Below are 21,293 nucleotides of genomic sequence, written 5' to 3'. Positions count from 1 at the left end.
TGATTCTTGCAACAGTCTTGACTATGAGAACTTAAAAGATAGAAGCAAAAATACAAGAAAGCCGAAATAAAGAAAATGCTGCTCAATTCTCCACACACACCACACCCACGACTAGCACCACCAGACCATTGTGCTTCAAGTACACAGCCAGGATTCAGCAGACAAATCAGTGCCAGGTCAGAGCTAAGGATGCCTTTTAGGGATTCAGCTCAAAAAAGGCAAACAGAAAATATCACACAGATCAAGAGGATTTTGTTTAAAACACTTTTAACGTTTGTCGGAGTTTTGTACAAATCAAAGCATCCCTTTAAAATCTCCATTATTACAAACATACAAAGAAACGACGTTATTACTACAAAACATCAGCTACTCAGTTGCATGATCAATGTGTCACAATTAAAAAAAACCCCAACATTGTATATACAAGGCCCTTCTCCTTCTATTATTATTTGTGTGTCCTGAGGGAAGCTAAGAAGCAAAGCCCTCATTTAAAAAAAAAAATCCCATTGATACATTTCAGACTTTTTCTAAAAATATGTGAAGTATAAAATTAGATGGGGTTTTTTTTTTCCGGCTGTCACACTCTGGCAGAGTGCAATGATTTCTTAGCATCCTAAAGTCTTTTTAAAAACCAAAACCAAAACCACGCGACAGTATCTGATGCTTCAATGTGCTCTTCCACGCTCAAAGCTAACAACGTCTGAAAAGTGCCATTGAATAAATTCATCTTAATAAAAAAAAATGGCAACTCTCTACTTAAAAAGATTAATAAAAACCCAGCTAGAGCCGCGAGCCCTGTCTCAAAGGGTCAGTGTCTCATCTCTTTCCATTTGGTGCCTGTCTACATTAAGGTCGTTTCCTTCCCCTACTCCCCTGAGGTAGGGTCTCCAACCCCTGAGCGCTCTCTCCACCTTGTGTGAATAGGGCTGGCCACCGGGATTCCATGGAGTAACCTGGCCTGGAACCTGCTGACTTGAGAGCCCATCTGCACATTTCCCCCTAATGGCAGAGTGCTTTTTATCCCCCTCTAAGAGATGCCCTGAGGGCAGGGCTCAGAGAGCTGCATAGCTCAGCTCTCCTCTTTATCCTGCTGGCTTTTGTTGGGAATGGAGGTTGGGGGCTTCTCTGCCCAGCACCCAAGAAGCACTTCCTACTTTGTGTCATTACTGACCTGACTGAACTCACTTCTTGTAACCAGCCTCATCCTACATCTGACGTCAGTGAAGCGGAGTGGAGAGGAGAAGATGTAAAAGGATCAACTTGATCCGGGACTGGGGAGGGGAGAGCATGTCTAAGACAGCCTCAAGCTCTCCTTCTGCCTTTACTGCAGAAAGCAGTGCCAGCGAAGTTAGATTAGCCCAAGCCACTAACCAGAGCCCCACAGGGCCACCATATGGTTATGCGCAATTATTCTGTAAGACTCTCAAACCAAAAGTGATCAAAACAGGCAGTTAGGTTTGCCAAGCCAATATTTAAAAAAAATCTCTAGCCCGGATTTTGGAACAGTTTTTGAAAGATAGCTTAACTGCTCCAGGCAGATCAGTGTGCTGCGCCCTGCTCTCTCTCTGGGGAAGGCGATTTCAGAGCTTCCCTTGAAAGGAGGAACAAAACACTTGAAAATAAAGCTCCCACCGTGCCCCCCAAAGCTCTTGGCAAGCCTGAAAAACAGCCAACAACGGACTGTGCCTCAGCCCAGCAGATTTTAAACTGCAGAGACGGGTCTCCAACAAAACAGGATCCCTGTTTTCTAAAGTATGAAGTGGCAGTGGTAATACCTGTTTTCCAAACAGGTCTCTTCTGGAGACCATTAGTTCCAGGGCCTGGGGGACAGCAAGCTGTGCGGGTACGCCGCTCCCCGTGGATCACTGTGCTATATAACAGTATTCAACAGATATTGAAACCAGACACACTCAAACATGCTGTCGAAAGGCAACAGACACCAGGCGTTCCATCGAGTCCATAGCGATAGGAAAGTAACAAGACTGAGGTTTGGATTCCAGCCGAACAGACAGGCCTCCTGGGTTAATGCTGGGGAAGCTCCCAGTTTGTTTTAAGGGGAGGTTATTGCTCCTGACTTCTCAGGCTTTTTGCCCTTGGATAGGGCAGCTGCTTGCTTCAGGAGTTCTCTGTTCTTGGCCTGGAAACACAGTGAAAATGGGTATTTTAATGGCATGGATCATTGTTACCCAAGAACTACCTGGACAGGCACAGCTGGCTTCCTGGATGCAGACCAAAAGGGATGTAGAAGTTGCTGTACTGGATCACACCAGCAAGTCCAGTATTCCGTTTCCACCAGCTGGCAACACCTGACGCTGCAGAGGCAGGCAAATGCCAATGTACCTGACCAAACTAAATGGGAGGAGGGGGGAATTCCTTCCCAAGTGCTGCAGGCAATCAGATTCCATCACAAAGCACAACAGATTACGTGATTTTTCATTAGACAAGATAGGGAGGGACCTTTCAATTCCACGGGAAGTTGCCTGAGAAGCTTCCCTTTCCTTCCCCCATCCCCTTTCATTTTTTATTTGTGAGAAGTGCTGAATTAACAGCGCTGGAGACCAAAGTCCACAGAACAAGGTGCAGGATGGGTAGTGGCAGTGCAAGCTCCCCCCACACTGAACCCCCAATCCTCTTCAACTCTGACCAACTCTAGGGGTGAGTGGCTCGATTGGTATTCCTGGCCGGTTTCGTTCTCGGCCTCTTTAGCAAGGCTGCCAATGTTACCAGGAAGCATTACTGCATTGGTGATTTCTGTGACACGAATCCAGGTCTCAGTGAACAAGAGACGAGACAGATGATTTCTCATCAATCACCAAACAGCCAGTGGGTAACAACTTTCAGTCACTACTAACTTAGACTGGATTCAAACCAGGCAACTAGAAGGGAAAGGCTCCATTGTATTACTACGAAGCCCCTGACCCACCGCTCTCCAAACTCTCTGGCCTTCTGCTTATCTTGTTGATACAGCACAAGCTAATGATAGGTTTCTGCATGCATTCTAGCACCCTGCATGCAAACTGCACTGAGTGGGCATGCAGGGTGCTAGAATGACCCTTGCCTACAGTTGAGAACTTGTGTGAGCCAAGTCTCCAGCTGCCCTGGGCAGATGGATCACAAACAAGAGAATGTGGCACCTTAGAGACTAACAAATTTATTAGAGCATAAGCTTTCGTGGGCTACAACCCACTTCTTCGGATGCACATGTTATGCATCCGAAGTTATGCATCCGAAGAAGTGGGTTGTAGCCCACGAAAGCTTATGCTCTAATAAATCTGTTAGTCTCTAAGGTGCCACAAGTACTCCTGTTATTTTTGCGGATACAGACTAACACGGCTGCTACTCTGAAACAAGAGAATGGATGCTACAGGTATGCAGGGCTAGAGTGGAAAGGAATTTCCTCTGCCTCCTTCAGCTTTTAAGAACAGAGGGACCCACACAAACCTGAGCTCCCCCACAAAAAACAGGACATTAAAAAAAAAAAATCTTAAAAGAGTGAATCTTATGAACGCTTCCAGGTGCCTGCTATACACTGCCACCATTTGAACGTTTATTTTGGAATCATTGGAGAAAAATAGTTTCCAAAACCTCTGCCAATGTTAGCTGAAGTTTTACACTCAGACACTGGAAAGACAAAAGTTCTGGGCTGTCTCATTTAGAGCTAAGTATAAAACACACACACACTTCTCCACCCAGGAATGACAGGTGTACGCGGACAAGCCAGTTCAGTTATTTGATTCTTTTGACAGCTTTGGAGACTAAAGTCCTCTCTTCAGCCACAGAACACGTACAGTACAAGCTGCGGCAGTGCCAGTTTCCCCACACGGTGCCCAACAGATGTGCTTCTGCCCTGATCTGGAGGGACCATCTCAAGAGATAAAAGGAAGCTCAGTGTCCTTGGCTTCTCTGCTGAGACTTCCAACAAAGGCAACCAGTTTGTGGCAACATGTAACGTGAACATTTGTCTACAAGGAACTGGAATGAGAATATCAACTCACTCTACACAGGCCACCTAACAGCCTGCAAAGGGGAACAATTTGGGTCACTTCAGAAGATTCAAGCAGACAACGTAAGAGGTCGCGGGCTCTAACTCCCATACCAGCCCCACAAGCCATCCAGTCTCCTAATTTTTCAGTTCTAAAAGAAGGTGTCTCAACCCATCCATAACATGACTGCTCAAAGCCTGGGATAATCTGAGGCTACGTCTTCACTACAGGGGGGGGTCGATTTAAGATACGCAAATTCAGCTACGCGAATAGCGTAGCTGAATTCGACGTATCGCAGCCGACTTACCCCGCTGTAGGGACGGTGGCAAAATCGACCTCTGCGGCTTCCTGTCGACGGCGCTTACTCCCACCTTCGCTGGTGGAGTAAGACCGTCGATTCGGGGATCGATTGTCGCGTCCCGACGGGACACGATAAATCGATCCCCAAGAGGTCGATTTCTACCCGCCGATTCAGGCGGGTAGTGTAGACCTAGCCTTAGACAACTTAAGAAGTTGCATAGTGGACAGGAACTCACAAGCACTGATAGATTTCTGACAGCAACTGTAATCTACAAAAACCTGTCCTACCCTAATAATTAACTTGGGTGTGTGGTGATGGGGAAAGAACATTTTCTGCTGTGTCTTATCCGCACCTTTGTTTTTTTTCCTTCATTGCTAGAGCTTTAGCTGATTGTAAACTCCAGACAGAGTAATTAAGGAGATGAACTTTGCACCCCATATACAATTTCTTTCTTTTAACCAATTCCCTGTTGATCTACTGCAGACCAGAATCTACCCCGCTGATATACACTGTTTTCATGGCCTGACCAAAAAAAAAAAAAATGGACATTTCCTATAAGCTCACGGACTTCTTTACAATGATATCTATTTAGTCCAACAAAAAGCACTACCCTTTGTTTGTTAGGCTTTGTTCTCCTTGGCTACTGAGCTAATAAATCAAATCAGGAGCTCGGTGGTGCAATGGGTGGACAAACAGGCCTTACAGTCTTGACACCTAGATTCAAGCTTGACTTTGGTAATAAGTAAAATGTGTTTCATGGTTCCCATCCAGTTTGCAGAGGATACAACTATACAATACAAAAAAACTGAGCCCAGGATGAGAATAGCAAGGGGGACTTTAAGGATTCAGGTGCACTGCAGAGCACTGGGGGGGCCAAGTCCTATTCTAACAGGCAGTATTTCAGGTCAGGATTGAAAGGCATTAGCAGAGCTGTGTGGATGGAAGGCTGAGAAGTGTCTGATCTAGGTAGTGTTCTCAGTCACTCCAGCAAAGATCACAACTCAGCAAATTAGTATAGAAATGCCATCACCTGTAACTGCTCCATGACTTCCTTGTGTGTCTTCTCCATTTGGTTCATTTTTGCCCTCATCTGGGATTCCTGGTACTGCAGGTCGGCCTTTAGCTCTGTGATCTAAGGAGAAACAAGCAAGCAGCTTTTGGATGAGTGAGGAGAAAAGGGACGTGTCCAGATTCCTTCACCCTGAACAGATGCCCTGCCCTGGAAAATGTCTCTGTAGAAGCCACCTTGGAGAAAGGAACATGTTCAGAGAGGCACCATGTGGGTTAACACTGAGCTCCTGTAGGCCAAGGAGAGTTCAGAACATTTACTGCCCAACTACAGGCCAGAGGATTTGCACCAAGAGCTGAGGCTGACACCAAAGGTGGGACCCAGGCAGGGTCCCAGCATGGGTGCATCTTTAGTAACCCCAGTGCAATCTGTGACTCTGGGCAATTAATCTGCGGCCTGATTTTCAGCGGGGCTGACCTCTGATAGCTCTTATTCATTTTTGCCCTGCTGAGCACCAACAGGCCACTAACCATTCCGTGCCTCAGTTTCTCTCTCTGTCAAATGGAGATAATGATACTTACCCACCTGAGCACGGGGTTTGTGGGAGTGGATTAATTAACATTTGTCGCGTGCTAAGTAAGGTCTGACTATTATGAGGAATACTTTGAGTCAGAAAGATGATTCTCACACCATGCTGTGAAAGCAGCCAGAGCTGAGGTGCATCAGGAGAGCTGCCTGGGACTCGGGACTGCCAAAGCAGAGGGTACCACAAGTGGGGAGTAAGGCTTGTCTGAGCATTGCCTGCTCTCCCTATGCAAACAGAGCAGCTATGGGCTTTCTTGGACTCAACCCCACATGCAACCTACCTGCCTACTGACATTTCTTGGACTGCAGCAGTGGTCAGGCCCTGGCAGCACATAAGGCTGGGCACACTGGGAGCACAAGGCAAAGGAAAAAGGGGTAATGTTCATTGTGTGGCAGTGGATGGTCAGAATTTGATTCTCTCTGCAATCCTGGCCCACCCACCTCCAAACAGCCAGAAAGCCACCTTCCTTCCTGCCACAGTGCCTGGCTCTTTAACCCTGGAAATTAACCAGCTTGCAGACAACACCCACTTGAGAGTTAGCTGGTTTTCACAAGGCTAACAAGACAGACACTGTACACATGTGCAAGGTAAAGACCTTTAAGTAAGTTGTCCATAATTCCCTCTGCAGTTTTTGTGTGGAAGCGGTCCAGGGCTGTACCTTCTTCTCTTTCTCCAAGATCATCTGATCTTTCTGGTGCAGCATCTTTTTCAGAGTGGCCACTTCTTCCTTCAGCTGGGCGATAATAACGAAATGGTCCGTGCCAGGAGAGTCCAGGGCAAGGTCTGGAGAAAAGCTGCAAGAGAGAGAAGGGAAAGAATCTCATCACACACCCTTCTACTCACCACATGGAAGCCCTTTCACAGATGACATCGCAGATAGTGACATCTGAATAACCTCATCCATTCAAAGGATGCATAAGGTACCTACGACCTTGTAACCAGACACCATGGGAATTCAGAGATAGTCGCATGGCATGATGGCTGATGTCCTGATATGCAATACAATTTGTATCTTGACAAGTTTAATATTAAGTGTTCAGTAAGAAAGGACGGGGGACTGTTAGGGATGTTTTCAACCACTAGCCACTGTCTGAGACTACCTTTACTTGCATGGAAACGATCCATTTTCAAACCAAGAGGTGTGGAAAAGCAATCAATGAGTTAATGAAACTTTATGCAATCACCTAGGAACCCTTCTTGAGGTCACAGGGAATCCATGGCAGTGGGAGAAAACCTTTCACTAAATGCAAATCAGGGCCCTGGTAAACAATGGAACAAGAAAAAGAAACAAATTAACCCCCTAACGTAAACAAACAATAGAAAGGGCACACAGAGGTTACAGCCAAAGTTATCTCAGGGGGAAACAGGAAGAGATGCACTGAGCTTTTTGTATTTTGATTCCAGCCATGGCACAATGATTTGGAAAAAAGCTTCATTACCACATCAAAGGACTATTCAGGAAGAGAGAAGGAGTGAAGGGAAGATATACACATCCTTCTGGGATACCACTCACACACCCTCAGACACTATGAATCTAGCTGGCTGGCTGACAGCTTGTTTGGGTGAGAGGCACACACTCCCCATCTTTGATAAAGCAGGAAGTCTCCCTATGAACTACCAATGTTCTGTGCAGCTAAGTTTATTATTGTGTGTATTGCAATAATGCCTAGGAGCCCCAGTCGTGGACCAGACCCCCCATTGTGCTAGGCGCTGTACAAACACAGAACAAAGAGATGGTCCCTGCCACAAGTATCTACCTAGCCACCACCTTCTGTACTGTTTAGTCTGTCTTTACAATATGTCTAATAGTTACCCTTTGGTGCTAAGGAATAGCGTTTCCCAATATTACCTGCTATTGCTGTTGTATAAATTATTTGAAAATTAATAATAAATAATGCAAGTGTCTCACCTGGACCATCTATTTGGACTGTGCATTCGGCCCAAGTATTGGTAGAGTCTAAGGCAAATGCAGTGTGGCCTGGTACACTGAAGGCCAAGGATCACTAGACTATAAATGTAACTGTTACTGACTCAGTCTGTGGCCTGAGACAAGTTATGTCACCTGTGCCTCGGTTTCCCCATCTGTAAAATGGGAATAAGAATATCTGCTGCCTGCCTCCCAAGGGAGTTTCTGCAGTACTATGAAAAGACAGAATCTAATTGGACATAGTTTGAATGATGGGACAGGGTCTCTGGGATGTGATGGAGAAAGGCTTTTCCTCCCTTATGTGGTGTGGTGGAGAAGGATCCCTATTGGGAATCCAAGGGGAGAAATTCAATGAATGGAGTTGTGCAGGTCATAAAAGTAACAGGACAGCCTTGCTGGGATGGGAAAGAAGTCCTGGCCAGGGAGGAAAGGGAAGCTGAATACTGCAGGTTTGTGCCGGTTTATCTGCATTAGAGAGTCTTATTGTCATAGAACACGTTAACTAACATGATGTTGAATGCTTGGTATAGACAAGAAGATGTATTTAACTGCATGTCAGCTGGCTGGGGTTAACCCTATGGTGGAACCCATAATGTTATACATAGCCAGTCTTTGTCTATACTGAGCATTTAACATTGTGTTAGTTAATACGTGTTCCAGCACAATATAATTTCTGAGCGTAGACATGGCTCTTGCACATGCAGTAGAGGAGACTACCTGTTCTTAAAACTGCTCGCCTATCGACCGTCGTAGGCAGCCATCCCAAACGAGAGCCTGCACCCCATAACATTGTAACGGGCTACTTCTCTGCAATGCGACACGCAGGTACCAAATTGGAGTGAGGGAAGCAAAGCAGCCTCCAGCACCTTTATACACATGCACAATGCAGTAATGTCACTCTGAGCATCTCCACTCTCTGAACAAGAGCTTCAGGCTTCCACACACCACATAGACATGCTGGGGGAGAGGGAGCAGAGGAGAGCAAAAACTAAGATACTCTCTGTGGAGGGAGAGCCAAGTTTCTTCACTGAATTGTCTGTTTACAAGTAAGTCCTTGCCTATCCTACTCCATTCCTTGGCCAGGAGGAGCTCACGGAATCATAGAAAAGCAGGACTGGAAGGGACCTTGAGAGGTCATCAAGTGCAGCCCCCTGTTCTGAGGCAGGAGCAAGGAAACATAAACCATCCCGAAAGATCCAACCTGGTCTTTAAAACTTCCAATGACAGGGATTCCACAACCTCCTTTAGAAGCCTATTCCAGTGCTTAACTATCCTTACAATTACAAAGTTTTTCCTAATATCTCACTTTAATCTCCCTTGCTGGGGATTAAGCCCATTACTTTTTGTCCTACCTTCAGTGGACCTGGAGAACTATTTTTATAACAGCCCTTAACATATTTGAAGACTGTTGTCAGGTCCCCCTTTAGTCTTCTTTTCTCAAGACTAAACATGCCCAATATTTTTAACCTTTTCTCACAGGTCAGGTTTTCTAAACCTCTTATCATTTTTGTTTCTCTCCTCTGGACTCTCTCCAGTTTGTCCCCATCTTTCCTAAAGTGTGGCACCTAGAAATGGACACAGTCCTCCAGCTGAGGTCTCACCAGCGCTGAGTCGAGTGGGACAATTACCTCCCATGTCTTACATACAACACTCCTGTTAATATACCCCAGAATGAGATTAGCATTTTTCACAGCCGCATCACATTGTTGACTCATTCATTTTGTGATCCACTATAATTGCTGAATCCTTTTCAGCAGTACTACCACCAACCCAGTTATTCCCCATTTTGTAATTGTGCATCTCATTTTTTCTTCCTCAGAGTAGTACTTTGCACTGGTCTTTATGGAATTTCATCTTGCTGATTTCAGACCAATTCTCCAACTTGTCAAAGTCATTTTGAATTCTAATCCAGTCCTCCAAAGTGCTTACAACATCTCCCAGTTTAGTGCCATCTGTAAATTTTATAAGTATAATCTCCACTCCATTTTCCAAGTCATTAATGAAAATATTGACTAGTACCAGACCTAGGACAGACCCTTGCAGGACCCCACTAAATACATCCTCCCAGTTTGATAGTGAATCACTGATAAATACTTTTTGAGTACAGCCTTTCAACCAACTGTGTAACCACCTTATAGTAACTACATCTAGACCACATTTGCCTAGTTTGTGTGTGATAATGTCAAAAGACTCACTAAAATCAAGATATATCACATCTACTGCTTCCCTCCATCCACTAGGCCAGTAACTCTGTCAAAGAAGGAAATGTGGTTGATATGGCATGATTTTCTCTTGACAAATCCACGCTGGCTGCTCCTTATCGACCTATTATCCTCTAGGAGCTTGCAAATTGATTGTTTAATAATTCGTTGTGGTATCTTTTCAGATATTGAAGTTAGGTTGATCAGTCTATAATTCCCTGGTCTTTGTTCCCCTTTTTAAAGATAGGTTCTATGTTTGCCCTTCTCCAGTCCTCTGGGACCTCATCTGTCCTCCAGGAGTTCTTAAAGATAATCACTAACGGTTCGAAGTTTGCTTCATGAATCCTGCTGTATCCCAAGCTAATAAACATTGCCAAGAGATTCAGACTTCCCATGGCCACCCACTCAGGAAATTCTGCACTCCCTGGTTTGCTCCTGGGCAAGAGTACTTATTAAGGCAGAAGAGGAGACTGGAAGAAAGACCCATCTGCTCACCTCAGCAGAGAACAAAAGGGAGAGATCTTGAGACTGTTTTAAAGAGAGGTTCTCATCCTATTGCATCATTAACAAATATTGGCAAGTCACAAGTAAAGACGGAGGCCCCAAACTGAAAAAGAGCCTCAACTCACCCTTGAGTTTGGTGCCTAGAAACAGACAGTGGGGGGTAATTATGCAGGTGCAAACTGTGAGTATATTTCAGAGTGGCCAGGCATCTGCCTATCTGATCTGTGTGCACAATCAGGTACTCAGAGGTCCAACTGCTGTAACATGCCTCTGCAATTACTTCAAGGTGAAAAAAAAACAGAGGGTACTTTTTTAAAGCCATGTCAATAAGAGAAGGGTTTCTTTTCCCTGTCTTGAGTGAATCTCAAACCTAACTTCAAGTTAGGAGTGGAAGCTACAAAGTTAGCTACAAAATTAGAAATAAAACTGAAAAACAAACAAATACTTTTTTGTAAAAAAAGTGCCTCTTAAGAAGTCCAACCAAAATATACCCCTGACATATACAAACTGTGGTACAATGATCCCTGCACACTTTAGGGAAGGCCCAATTCTGGGGTTGACACGCCTTTCCTATAACCACTGCCTTTCTCAGGGATGATGTTTCAGTTGTTTGGAGACATTGCTACTAAAGTCAGGCTGGTTTAAAAGGTTAGCATTCAAATTACACTAAAAATAACTTAGAAATTTCCTCCCAACTATGAAAAAATCTGCCTAAACAAGTATTTTCTAAACGGAAATAGTAGCTTGGCCTAAGGTTGAACTAACTACATCAAGGCAGAAGCAGTTCACCCCAAACCACCCTCTCCGTGCCTTCAAACTGAGTACTTTACGCATAAGCACAGAAATTTTGTGCATATGGGAATATTTTTATTTAATAGCATTTGCTGCTCAGTATTCCCTCAGGACAATATGGGTGAACATATGTGTGTCTTAGGGCTCACCTACAAGGATCAGATAGATGTTTTTATGATCTTTCTGTGCTAAAGAGATGGCCCAGTGGTATAGTGAGTCAGCATACTAGCTTTTCACGTCTTGGAACTGGACTCTGTCGGTGGTCACAAGTGAAAGGAGTGTTGGTGTTTTAATCTAATCCACTGTGAACATTTGTCTATATCGTAAGACCACATTGAGACAGATATGGCAATTTCATGCAGTATCCTTGAAAAACCTTATTGAATTAAGTTTAAAGTAACTTGGGAGTCCATTGTATTAAATGCAATGATTATGTATTATCATGGGCTGAGACTGCATGTAACCTCTCTTGGGGAAAGAGATGATGTGAACCCTGGGAATGTTATGAACTTCAAAGGACTGTACTGAACAATGGACCTGACAAGGACTTTTGGGACAAAGTGTCAAGTGGTTTGCCAGGGGAATCTCTAGTGGGAGATGAATGCAAATTCCCCACCACTGCAATGCAAAAGCCCAGCCTTTTAAAGCTAGGCTCCAGCAGAGAATTACTGTCTGCTGATCACCTTTTCCCAGAGTCTCAAGATCAAAGGCCCAAGGAAAGGATAGACTAAACTATTCACGAGTGTGCTAGTTCTGAGCTAAGGCTGTTATCAACTTGTAACCATGGGGAAAACTCCTACCAGAAACTCTGCTGGAGTTGGGGAGTGATCTATGGTCAGCTTATTAGCATGCATGTAGGTTCTTTTATTGTTCTTAATGTGTTTTCTCTGTAATGTTTTCACCTTGGAGCAAAATGCAGATGCTGACCTGGTTAGGCAGTCTGGCTTGCTGGGGATATCACAGTGAAGGCAGGGAACTGTGCAGCCTGGCAAAACCCACTCAGGAAGGAGAAAGACATGGGTCTCTGCCCAAGAGAGGTGACAGCTGTGGAATTGGGAGCCTACAGTGGGTGCTCTTAAGGAACCATGGAGGGGGAATACAGGTGCAATTGACCGGAACCACGACACATTTGGGAGAAGCTATGGGCTGGGTGCAGCGGGCCGGGATTGAGGTGCTCTGGCACACCTGTTTGAGGTGGCTCAGGATTGGACTAGCAACAGGTGCTCAAGTCAAGGTGGGGAACACACCATCAGAGTCTTTGGGAATGGAAGAGCAGTGAACTGAGTGAGGGCCACTGTCAGAGTTGTGGGACTCGGTAAGGTTGGATTTGCTGCAGGGCAGTGTTGAGTTGCACTGACAGAGCTGGGTGGTGACGATACCTAACTTCAGCCTGTGCCACGCTCAGACTCTCCGCTCCCCGCACAGTAGAATTCACCCCCCAAGTTAACCATCAAAACTCCAGAATGAGACTTTTTAAAATAAATAACTCAAATGTCCCTCAACAATCCCAATACATGTGTGATAGAACATGATCATCATCAACTCAGAGATACTAAACACGAACCTACAAAGCCCAGAGAGAGAGTTCAGCAGCTAAACGCAACAGAGGAGTTCCCACTTGCATCCACCAGGATGGAAAGCCCCCAAAGGTGAAGAGTAGAGATAAGCTGGACCACGAAGGGGTTGCTACCAATTCACTGAGCCCAAGAACACACACAGTTTGCCTAGGCTGCATTGACAATTTGCCTAGAGCCCAAGGCCAGCACCTACTCTGCATAAAGACGCAGCTGCCCTCAGCTCTAACACAGAGGGGTCACCCATGTAGAAGCAGTCTCTGTGAGTTAAAGATAGGGGCAGCTGCATCATAGAACTTAACTATTGTTTGGAACATCGACAAGGAATTACAGCCCCAGGATTAAACTACACTAGCCACTAAGTGTTACTGTTGCCCTACAGCAACAGAGTCATATTTAAAATGGCTGCAACTTATGTCTTGGACAACACAGAGCCCGCTGTTGGAGCTTAGGAGCAGTAGTTATAATTATGTATAACTTATTAATGGGATTTCCCTAAGACTAGAGTAAGTTTGTGGTGAGGATCACAGCCTACCAAGGCTTTAAAGTGAGAACAAGATACGGTACAAGAGTAAACTGAAATGAAGTCATTTGAATTATTTATCATTTGCTACATTTTTTTTTAAATGGATTAGGACATGGAGCCTTTTTGCTTCCAGGTAACTTATGAGCAAGCTTTGTTACCAGCTAATGGCTGCTAGATAGTTTATGTGAAATGAATTAAAGGAGCTCACTCCAGTTCCTAGCGAGCAGGTATTTTAAAAGTTCTACCATCACAGGTGACACTGTCCTACAACACGGTTGGCAGACACAGCAGAGGTGCCAAAGATTGAATAGAGCACCCTAGAGGTCAAGGTTGAGGTGTACTGGTAGAGGGCAGCTTGCAGCGCTACTGCCTGTGCTGTACCTGCTCTGGCCAGGGGGAGGTGGCGTTCAATCTCCAGTCAATCAGCATTAAGCTCAGTTTAAAGAACTGTGCAACCGCTACACCCTAAAAGAATTCTTTAAACTCAGTTTCATACTTTGGCATTTCTTACATCAATAGCCACAGACAATGGGCTAACAGGTGTCCTTAGGACAGAGGTGATTTGGAGTTAAATGATGAACAATTGAGATGGACGGTGAGCGCTTTACCAGTGACTTCAACAGACTTAATAAGACTCTCCGGCACTAATGAGCCTACGCTGTGCTCTATGTTCCCAATTCAATGCAGTTTGGAAGAAGAGCCATCGATAGGGACAGTTTCCATATGTGAGACAATTCCCAGGGCAGGAGGGCAACCGGGGGTGGGAGAAAACGATAGGTGATCTCACTTCAGGACGTCAGTGCCTTGAGAAACAGGATAATGATGGGCACCGGGACTCTGTTGGGAAGCAGCCCACTGCACCAACACGGACGGGGCACTCTGGGTAGGGGGGCAAAGCATCTCGGGAGAGGAAGGAACGCTGAGAATCAGAGAGGAAAGGGAGGAATGAAAATATGCATGTACAAGAGTGTAAAAAAAAATATCCATCTCACTCTCTCCTTATACAGCTAGTGAGGTCCGTTCTGCTGCTTCTGCTGCATGCAAGCTCGGATGTCAACGGGAGCTGCATGCATATAGCAGTGGCAGAATCGGATCCACCGTGTTCAGAGGAAGCTGTTTATCACTTTCCCTCCCCCAGGACAGGGGGGAGATAAGATTTCTATGATTGTCTCCCTGCATTCTATTCTTTATTCTGACTGCAGCCTAGCTTTTATTCTAATAGATAAGGTTCTAGCCCAGGAGAGCCCAAACTGCAGATCAGAGCCCCATCATGCAGCCTGTGGCCACCCTTCCCCTGTCACTGCAGGGTGACGATAAAGCTGATCCAGGCTGCAGGCTGTAATTGCTGGTGAACTCAACCAACAAGCAGTTTCTAGTAAGTACAAACATAGGGCATCTTTTGATTTTCAAGCGTACATTTAGGTGCCAGGTAGGCTTGGCCTGTGGGGTCCCAGAAAGCTGCTAATGCAGCCCTTGCAGTCCCAATGTTTGAGAGCCCCATTCTATCATATAAGCATACTGTAGTTGCACTGAATTCTCTCTTACACAAACTTAAATGAGAGCACCCACTGGCATCTTCCCCAACCAACTGGCTCACCTGTCACCATTGGCTGATATGGCTTCAAACTTGGGTTTCTTCTTTGGAATTTCGTTCTGAATAGAGGAGGTGGATAAGGTTTTCTGGCTATGAAGGAAAAACAATGAAGATACATGTCAGAACCTAAAAGGCCTGTGAATCAGAGACTGTCTGGAAACAAGAAAGGGGCACAGATAACTATCATCTCCCACTAAAGCACACCCACAACAAGCTTAGAGAGAAGAGAGCTCCAAGCATAGCGATGGCCAGATAAAAGATCATTCCTTAAAGAGAAACTAGAGTTTATTTTATACAATGTGCCAATCAAACCTCTAGGCTCATGATCATTCAATGTTCAAAACCGTATATTTAAAAATAAATCTAAGTTGACCCAATATCAACAAGAACTGTAATACACTCCGCAATGCACAGAAAAGGATACCTTCCCCAATCAGCTCATCCCACTGAGAATACCTCAGCAGCAGCCCCCAGATGTTCAAACTAGGGAACATCACCAAGAGTCTCCTAGGTGATCTCAGCTGCAGTGTTTAATCTGAATGCTGGGGAAACATGTCTAGTGGTCGAGTCAGGAGTCCTAGCTCTGCCAACTGACTTGCCGTGTCATCTGGGACAAGTCATTTCCCTTTTTGTACCCCAGTTTCGGTCACCCGGAAGAGCAAGGCTACTGAATGAGTTAATGCACTTCTGTCATTAATTTGACAAATGCAGTTTAGCTTTAATTATTTGAGAAAACAGCATAACGTCAGTAAACATTCTGTAAAACAGATCTCACTATAGAGTTGTCACACGATTAGGAGTTTAGGTCAGAACTACTGGGTTTGCATATTCATTAAGTCAGAATTATCCAGGCTTTACGAAAAAAGATGTACAACGATGTTAAAAGTCACCACAGCTACGCAGTAGTGAGGTCCAAGACACTTCTCCCACTTTTGTTGGAAGTGGGGCTGATGAGTTTGAAGCAGTCAGCCCTCCAGCGGGAGGAAAGTGCTGGAACGGAGCATCTATGCAGCATTTACATGCAAGTTAAAATAAATTAAATTAAAATAAATTAATTTAAAATAAATTAATGGAGATATCCTATCTCCTAGAACTGCAAGGGACCTTTGAAAGGTCATCGAGTCCAGCCCCCTGCCTTCACTAGCAGGACCAAGTACTGATTTTGCCCCAGATCCCTAAGTGGCCCCCTCAAGGATTGAACTCACAACCCTGGGTTTAGCAGGCCAATGCTCAAACCACTGAGCTATCCCTCCCACCCCAGTTACCTGTTGTAGTGGCTGCCACTGCTGAGCCTGCTGAACTGCTCCTTCTCTTGCAGGCTTGTCCGTGAAGAGCTGCTTAGATGTTTGCGTTGCTCTTTGGTCTTCTGTAGGACCCGTTTGTAGGACAATGTACACAGCCAGCACAGCAGCTTCCCGTCCACCTGAAAGGCAAGGTAGGAGTCAGAGGATTTTATCTTGCTTCCTCCCCACTTCCCAAGCACGGAGTAGACAAGTAGCCTGATGGCAACTTCAGATCGACCACCCTCAGGATTTACAGACACAAGATATGCAGTCTCAAACAACACACAGGCAGTGACTCGAGGGGTCCCTGATGTGGTTAGAAAGGGTGTTGACTGCATTCAGCACTGCCAGTGCAACCAGCACAGTCACAGTGATAAAAACTTGGCACAGCTACCATCTGTTCTGAGATGACACTTCCTGGCTTGTTTATATTGCATGTTCCCCATGACATTGTAGAGTAAGAAATCACATCCTGTGCAATTTGGGTTCTTATAAACACAAAGCTCAACACCTGGACCTCCAAGGCACATGCTTTGGGAACCTGAACACTAATACTCTATGCCAGTGGTTTTCAACTTTTTTTCATTTGTGGACCCCTAAAAAATTTTGAATGGAGGTATGGATCCCTTTGGAAATCTTAGATATAGTCTGTGGACCCCCAGGGGTCTGCAGACCACAGGTTGAGAACCACTGTCCTATGGTAACAACAACCTTTTGTGGATCCCTTAAGGATTAGACATAGTCTGCCGACACCAACAGGTCCGCAGACCACAAGTTGAAAACTATTGCTCTAAAGGGGCTTTATCCAGATGGTGGGAACTATTTATATAGCATCCAAAACTGCAGGCCTGGGGCTCATGTTAAATCCACAAAGACTTGTGCATATGCTTAACTTTGGGACAATTCACAGTATGTAAAGTTCCCTTTATCTATACCACCCATTTTGGAGTGGGTCCCTTTTCACTTGTGTGAGCATCTACACTCAGTCCAGTTCAGAATAAAACCTGATCAAGGAACCACAGTGCTGAAAATATAAAATAATCCAATGAACTTAGTGTTTTAACATCTCTCACTGCAAATGTAAATTCTTGAGCTGGCCAGAAAATACTTTATAGCTGACATGTTACTGTTGCTGAGATCCTGTGACTCTGTGCAGAAGATGAACAGGCTATTACTGTGGTTAGCTTTTTCACCTTTTCCGTCCCCATTTTACATAGAAACTCACCTTCTTTCTATCATCCTTCCTGTCGAATGCACACTGTTGCTTGCACTGTTCACAGGAGAGGGGTGGCCCATACTTCTTCTCTGAGTTCGTACAGCGCTGGCACTTGTTGCCAATAAATGCTGCTATTATGTTGCAGTACTGGCATGGTTTTGGCTTTAAAAAGGAGGACAGATACTGTACAGGTTAGCAATGCTTTGTAAATACATGGCACATGTGCATTTTTCTATCACTCAAACACTCTCATCTTCATAGTGACCCAAGAATTGTACATGCATCTAGATAAGCTAGTGATCAGGCATCCACACTAATTGCAGTATATGTGATTGGCCAGGATACCTGAACTTATACCGACTTCTGCATAAGGTGTCATGGGATCTTTAATGACAAGTGGTCAGGACCTAAGCTTCAAACCTCATCCTAAAGGGAAGAAATGTTTCTTCCAGTTTCCTGGTCAAATTTCAATTTAGGTGATCACATTCTGACTTCTCTAAATCCCCCATTTAGTTTCAACTGGATATGGGATAGGTCACTTACTGTCCTAAAGTCATGAGAAGTATTGCCATTCACCATAAAAAAGTGTCTTATGTTTCACCCAAAAGGACACTGCATTTCAGTAGTGGGTGAGGTAACCCCTATGCAGACAGGCTGTAACACACTTTCGGATGAAAGACAATGGAAACAGCCTTATAATTACGAGGTGGACGGGAGAGTCCCCGGCACTTACCGTTCCATAGAGCTTCACGTTCTGAGCACATTTCTTGCATATTGTGTTGGTTTTACTATTAAAACAAAAGATTAAGAAAAAGCAAGAATGAAGTATAACTGTACCAGCAATATCTGGTTACAGATTAAGCCCTTTGCGCTTGAGAGCTAAGTTTCCCCTAACCATACAACTCTCCTGACAGGATATTTGTATTCATGTTCACTAGTGGCTTTTATATAAAATGTATTTGCTATCCCTGCCTGGTGATGATAATCTACCAGAGTGAGGTATTCTTGAAAGACAGCATTTTCATAAGGCAGCCCCTTTAATTTAATTAAGGCCTCAGCCTTTAATTTCAGCACGTATTTGCTCACTTGGGATTCTGGTCACCAACAAAACGAGTTAGTTGGTCACCAACTAATCTGCTGTGGACATTTACCCCGCATTAAACCACATGACCTAGCACTAGTGATAATCTCTGTACCGGAGAGGGCAAGCACTAGAATAGCAGGGTTGATGCAGATCAGGATTGAGATTCATTGACCCCTATATGCAGGATAGAAAACAGGGAACCACCTTGCACAGTGCCTGTATGAAATATGCTCAACGGGATGGTTGGTCCCTCTTCTTCATATATTCACAAAAATGAAATTAAAACCAAGCAGAAAACCATGTTTACTGCTACAAATGCAGAAGGACAAGACAGGTATTTACGCTACAGCATAGAGAATAAGAATCATTTTTGCATGCCAAAACACAGAAGGGGAACAGCTTCCAGGAGCACCCAGGCACGTCACTGAAAGATACAGCCGAGCACCACCCAGGAAGAAATGCCACACACCATGCTGCAAAATCAAGAGCACAGAATGTGTCTGCCTGACAGCGATTGGGACTATGATTAGAGCCTCATCAAAGGGCACAATACTGGCCCCTACAAGCACTCGGATGACGTAGGACAGAATGTTGGATCATTGAAGGCAGAACACAAGGGGCATAACGAGGATTTCAAGGAATGGGCTACTGTAACCAATTGGCCTATGGGTTATGGACACAAAGAATCACCAGTGGAAGGAGAGGAGGACAGGAATTTAGTTTCAGAAACATTTTACAACAGAAAATGGGAGCGGAGAGAAAGGATGGCTCAGGGCTTTAGGTAACAGGATATGAAGCCTTTCACCTTTCGGTTGCCAGTTCATAAACAGCATAGGCCACTAGTTACCCAAAGCTATTACCAACTGATGGTTGCTCATTGGCTTATGTGAAATTAGTTTGGTGGTTCTCAGTCTTGTTCCCCCATTACATGCCCTGTCCCAATTGGCACTAACGTACCAAGTTCACTTTCTCAGCAGAACTCTCAAAGGCCACCAAACTGTCTCCTTAGTCTTTCCGGGCTGATACCTAAAGATCAGGGTGAAGTTACTTTAGTGGGCCAGTGTGTGTGAAGCTTCTACCGGTACTGCTTCTGCTGTACCTGTTCTATGGAAAATTTCAGTTTCCAGAGCTGTCAATAAATGCTAAATTCACACATAGAAAAGGGGACCTTGTTGAGAGAATCAAGATGCTGAAGTGGGACCATTTTGGATATGTATTAAAGAAGCAGATACCAACTATTTTTTATTGTCCAGTGTTTAAGCTTTGCAGAAATTTACCTTTCCTGTTGGAATTCGGTCCTACAGTAAGTGCATTTGACAATGGGATGCGCAATTCGACACTCCTGCAGCAAAAAGTAGAGTTAGTGCTTCTACCACACACGTTCTCCAAAGACTCAACAATCCCCCCCCCCCCCCAACACAACAACAGAACAGCTTGGACAAAGCAGAGGTATTCTTCACAGCAATGGTCATGGACCAGTCATCCTGCAATCACTCCTCCCAAGGGCCCCCCACACACACCTCCCAGGGCCCCCCATCCCCCCAGGTGCCCCCATCCCCCCACTCCTCCCTGGGGTCCCCCCAGGTGCCCCCACTCCTCCCAGGACACCCGGGCCCCCCACCCCGGGCCCCCCATCCCCCCAGGTGCCCCCATCCCCCCACTCCTCCCTGGGGTCCCCCCAGGTGCCCCCACTCCTCCCAGGACACCCCATCCCCCCAGGTGCCCTCCCCGGGCCCCCCACCCCCCACTCCTCCCCGGGCCCCCAAGTCCCCCAGGCCCCGCCCCCCGCGCCCCAGGACCTTGCACAGCTGCTGCCCCTGGCTCAGCGCCTCGAAGGAGAAGCGCTGGTGGCACTTGGTACAAGCGTAAAGCGCCGCCATCCCACCGCCCCCACTGACAGGCGCAGCCTAACCCGGGACAGGCGGTCGGGCAGCCGCGAGGCGGGGCTGCCACACCCGTCGCCGCCATTGGCTCTCGGTAACGTCGCTCATCGGGAGCGGCGCGCGGTCCGACGCCGTCTCGCGGCGCCCATTGGTTCTCCGGAGTGCCACTCCTGTATGAGAGGGCGGGGCACGTCGAGGGCCTTCGGGTTGGGTAGAGCGGGAGTGTTTACGTCCCCGGCGAGTTCTCCCATCCGAGGTGTGGACAGCGCGGTGACGTCATCCCTTGCGCGTCCCGGGGGCTCCCTCCAGCATCCGGCCGCTCACGCGAGGGGAGGAGGCTTCGCAGAGGCGGAAGTGTCCCAGAAGCCCCCGCGCGCGCGATGGCGACCAGGAACCGAAGTGGGGAAGATCAGTTAGAATGAATGAAGGCTGCTTAGCTGGGTCTGCAGGCTTCCGGAGGGGGAGGGGCCAGATGGGGGGGCGAAGGATGGGGGAGGGCAGGTGGGGGGAACAGATGGAGGAGGTAGATGTGGGGGAGGGTAGATGGGGAAGGGGCCAGATGTGGGGGGAGGAAGAGGGGGAGGAAGAGGGGAGCAGATGGGAGTGGGAGGGCAGGTGGGGGGAAACAGATGGAGGGAATAGATGTGGGGGAGGGTAAGTGCGGGGAGGTGGGCATATGGGGGAGGAGGAGAAGAGGGGGAGGGCAGATGGGGGAGGAAGAAAGCAGATGGGGAAGGAGGAGGTGGGGGTAGATGGGGGAGGTGGATTTGGGGGCTAAATGGGGGGAGGAGACACACAAGGTGGGTTTTGAAGTGCTACCATAATGCAGG

General features: G+C 46.1%; 1 protein-coding gene across 4 annotated transcripts; it reads right to left on the bottom strand.

The window, feature by feature from the left end:
• Positions 1-231: 231 nt before the first annotated feature.
• FAM76A (family with sequence similarity 76 member A) lies at positions 232-20,527 on the bottom strand. 4 transcript variants are annotated; one of them, XM_065421644.1, is made up of 10 exons: positions 20,380-20,527; positions 19,858-19,922; positions 18,230-18,284; positions 17,506-17,658; positions 16,263-16,420; positions 15,001-15,087; positions 14,191-14,322; positions 6,475-6,673; positions 5,315-5,416; positions 232-2,137 (listed from the first exon to the last, which is right to left on the bottom strand). In XM_065421644.1, the coding sequence occupies exons 1-10, from the start codon at positions 20,458-20,460 to the stop codon at positions 2,051-2,053; spliced, it is 1,119 nt and encodes a 372-aa protein (XP_065277716.1). In that variant the 5' UTR covers positions 20,461-20,527; the 3' UTR covers positions 232-2,050. The 4 variants fall into 4 exon arrangements, with proteins under 4 accessions (XP_065277716.1, XP_065277717.1, XP_065277718.1 ...); XM_065421645.1 differs by having other exon boundaries at positions 6,538-6,673; XM_065421646.1 differs by lacking the exon at positions 14,191-14,322.
• Between the last annotated feature and the right edge of the window lie 766 nt (positions 20,528-21,293).

Source organism: Emys orbicularis, chromosome 23 (assembly GCF_028017835.1).
Source record: "Emys orbicularis isolate rEmyOrb1 chromosome 23, rEmyOrb1.hap1, whole genome shotgun sequence".
NCBI lineage: Eukaryota > Metazoa > Chordata > Testudines > Emydidae > Emys > Emys orbicularis.
This window is presented reverse-complemented; position numbering and strand designations above follow the sequence as displayed.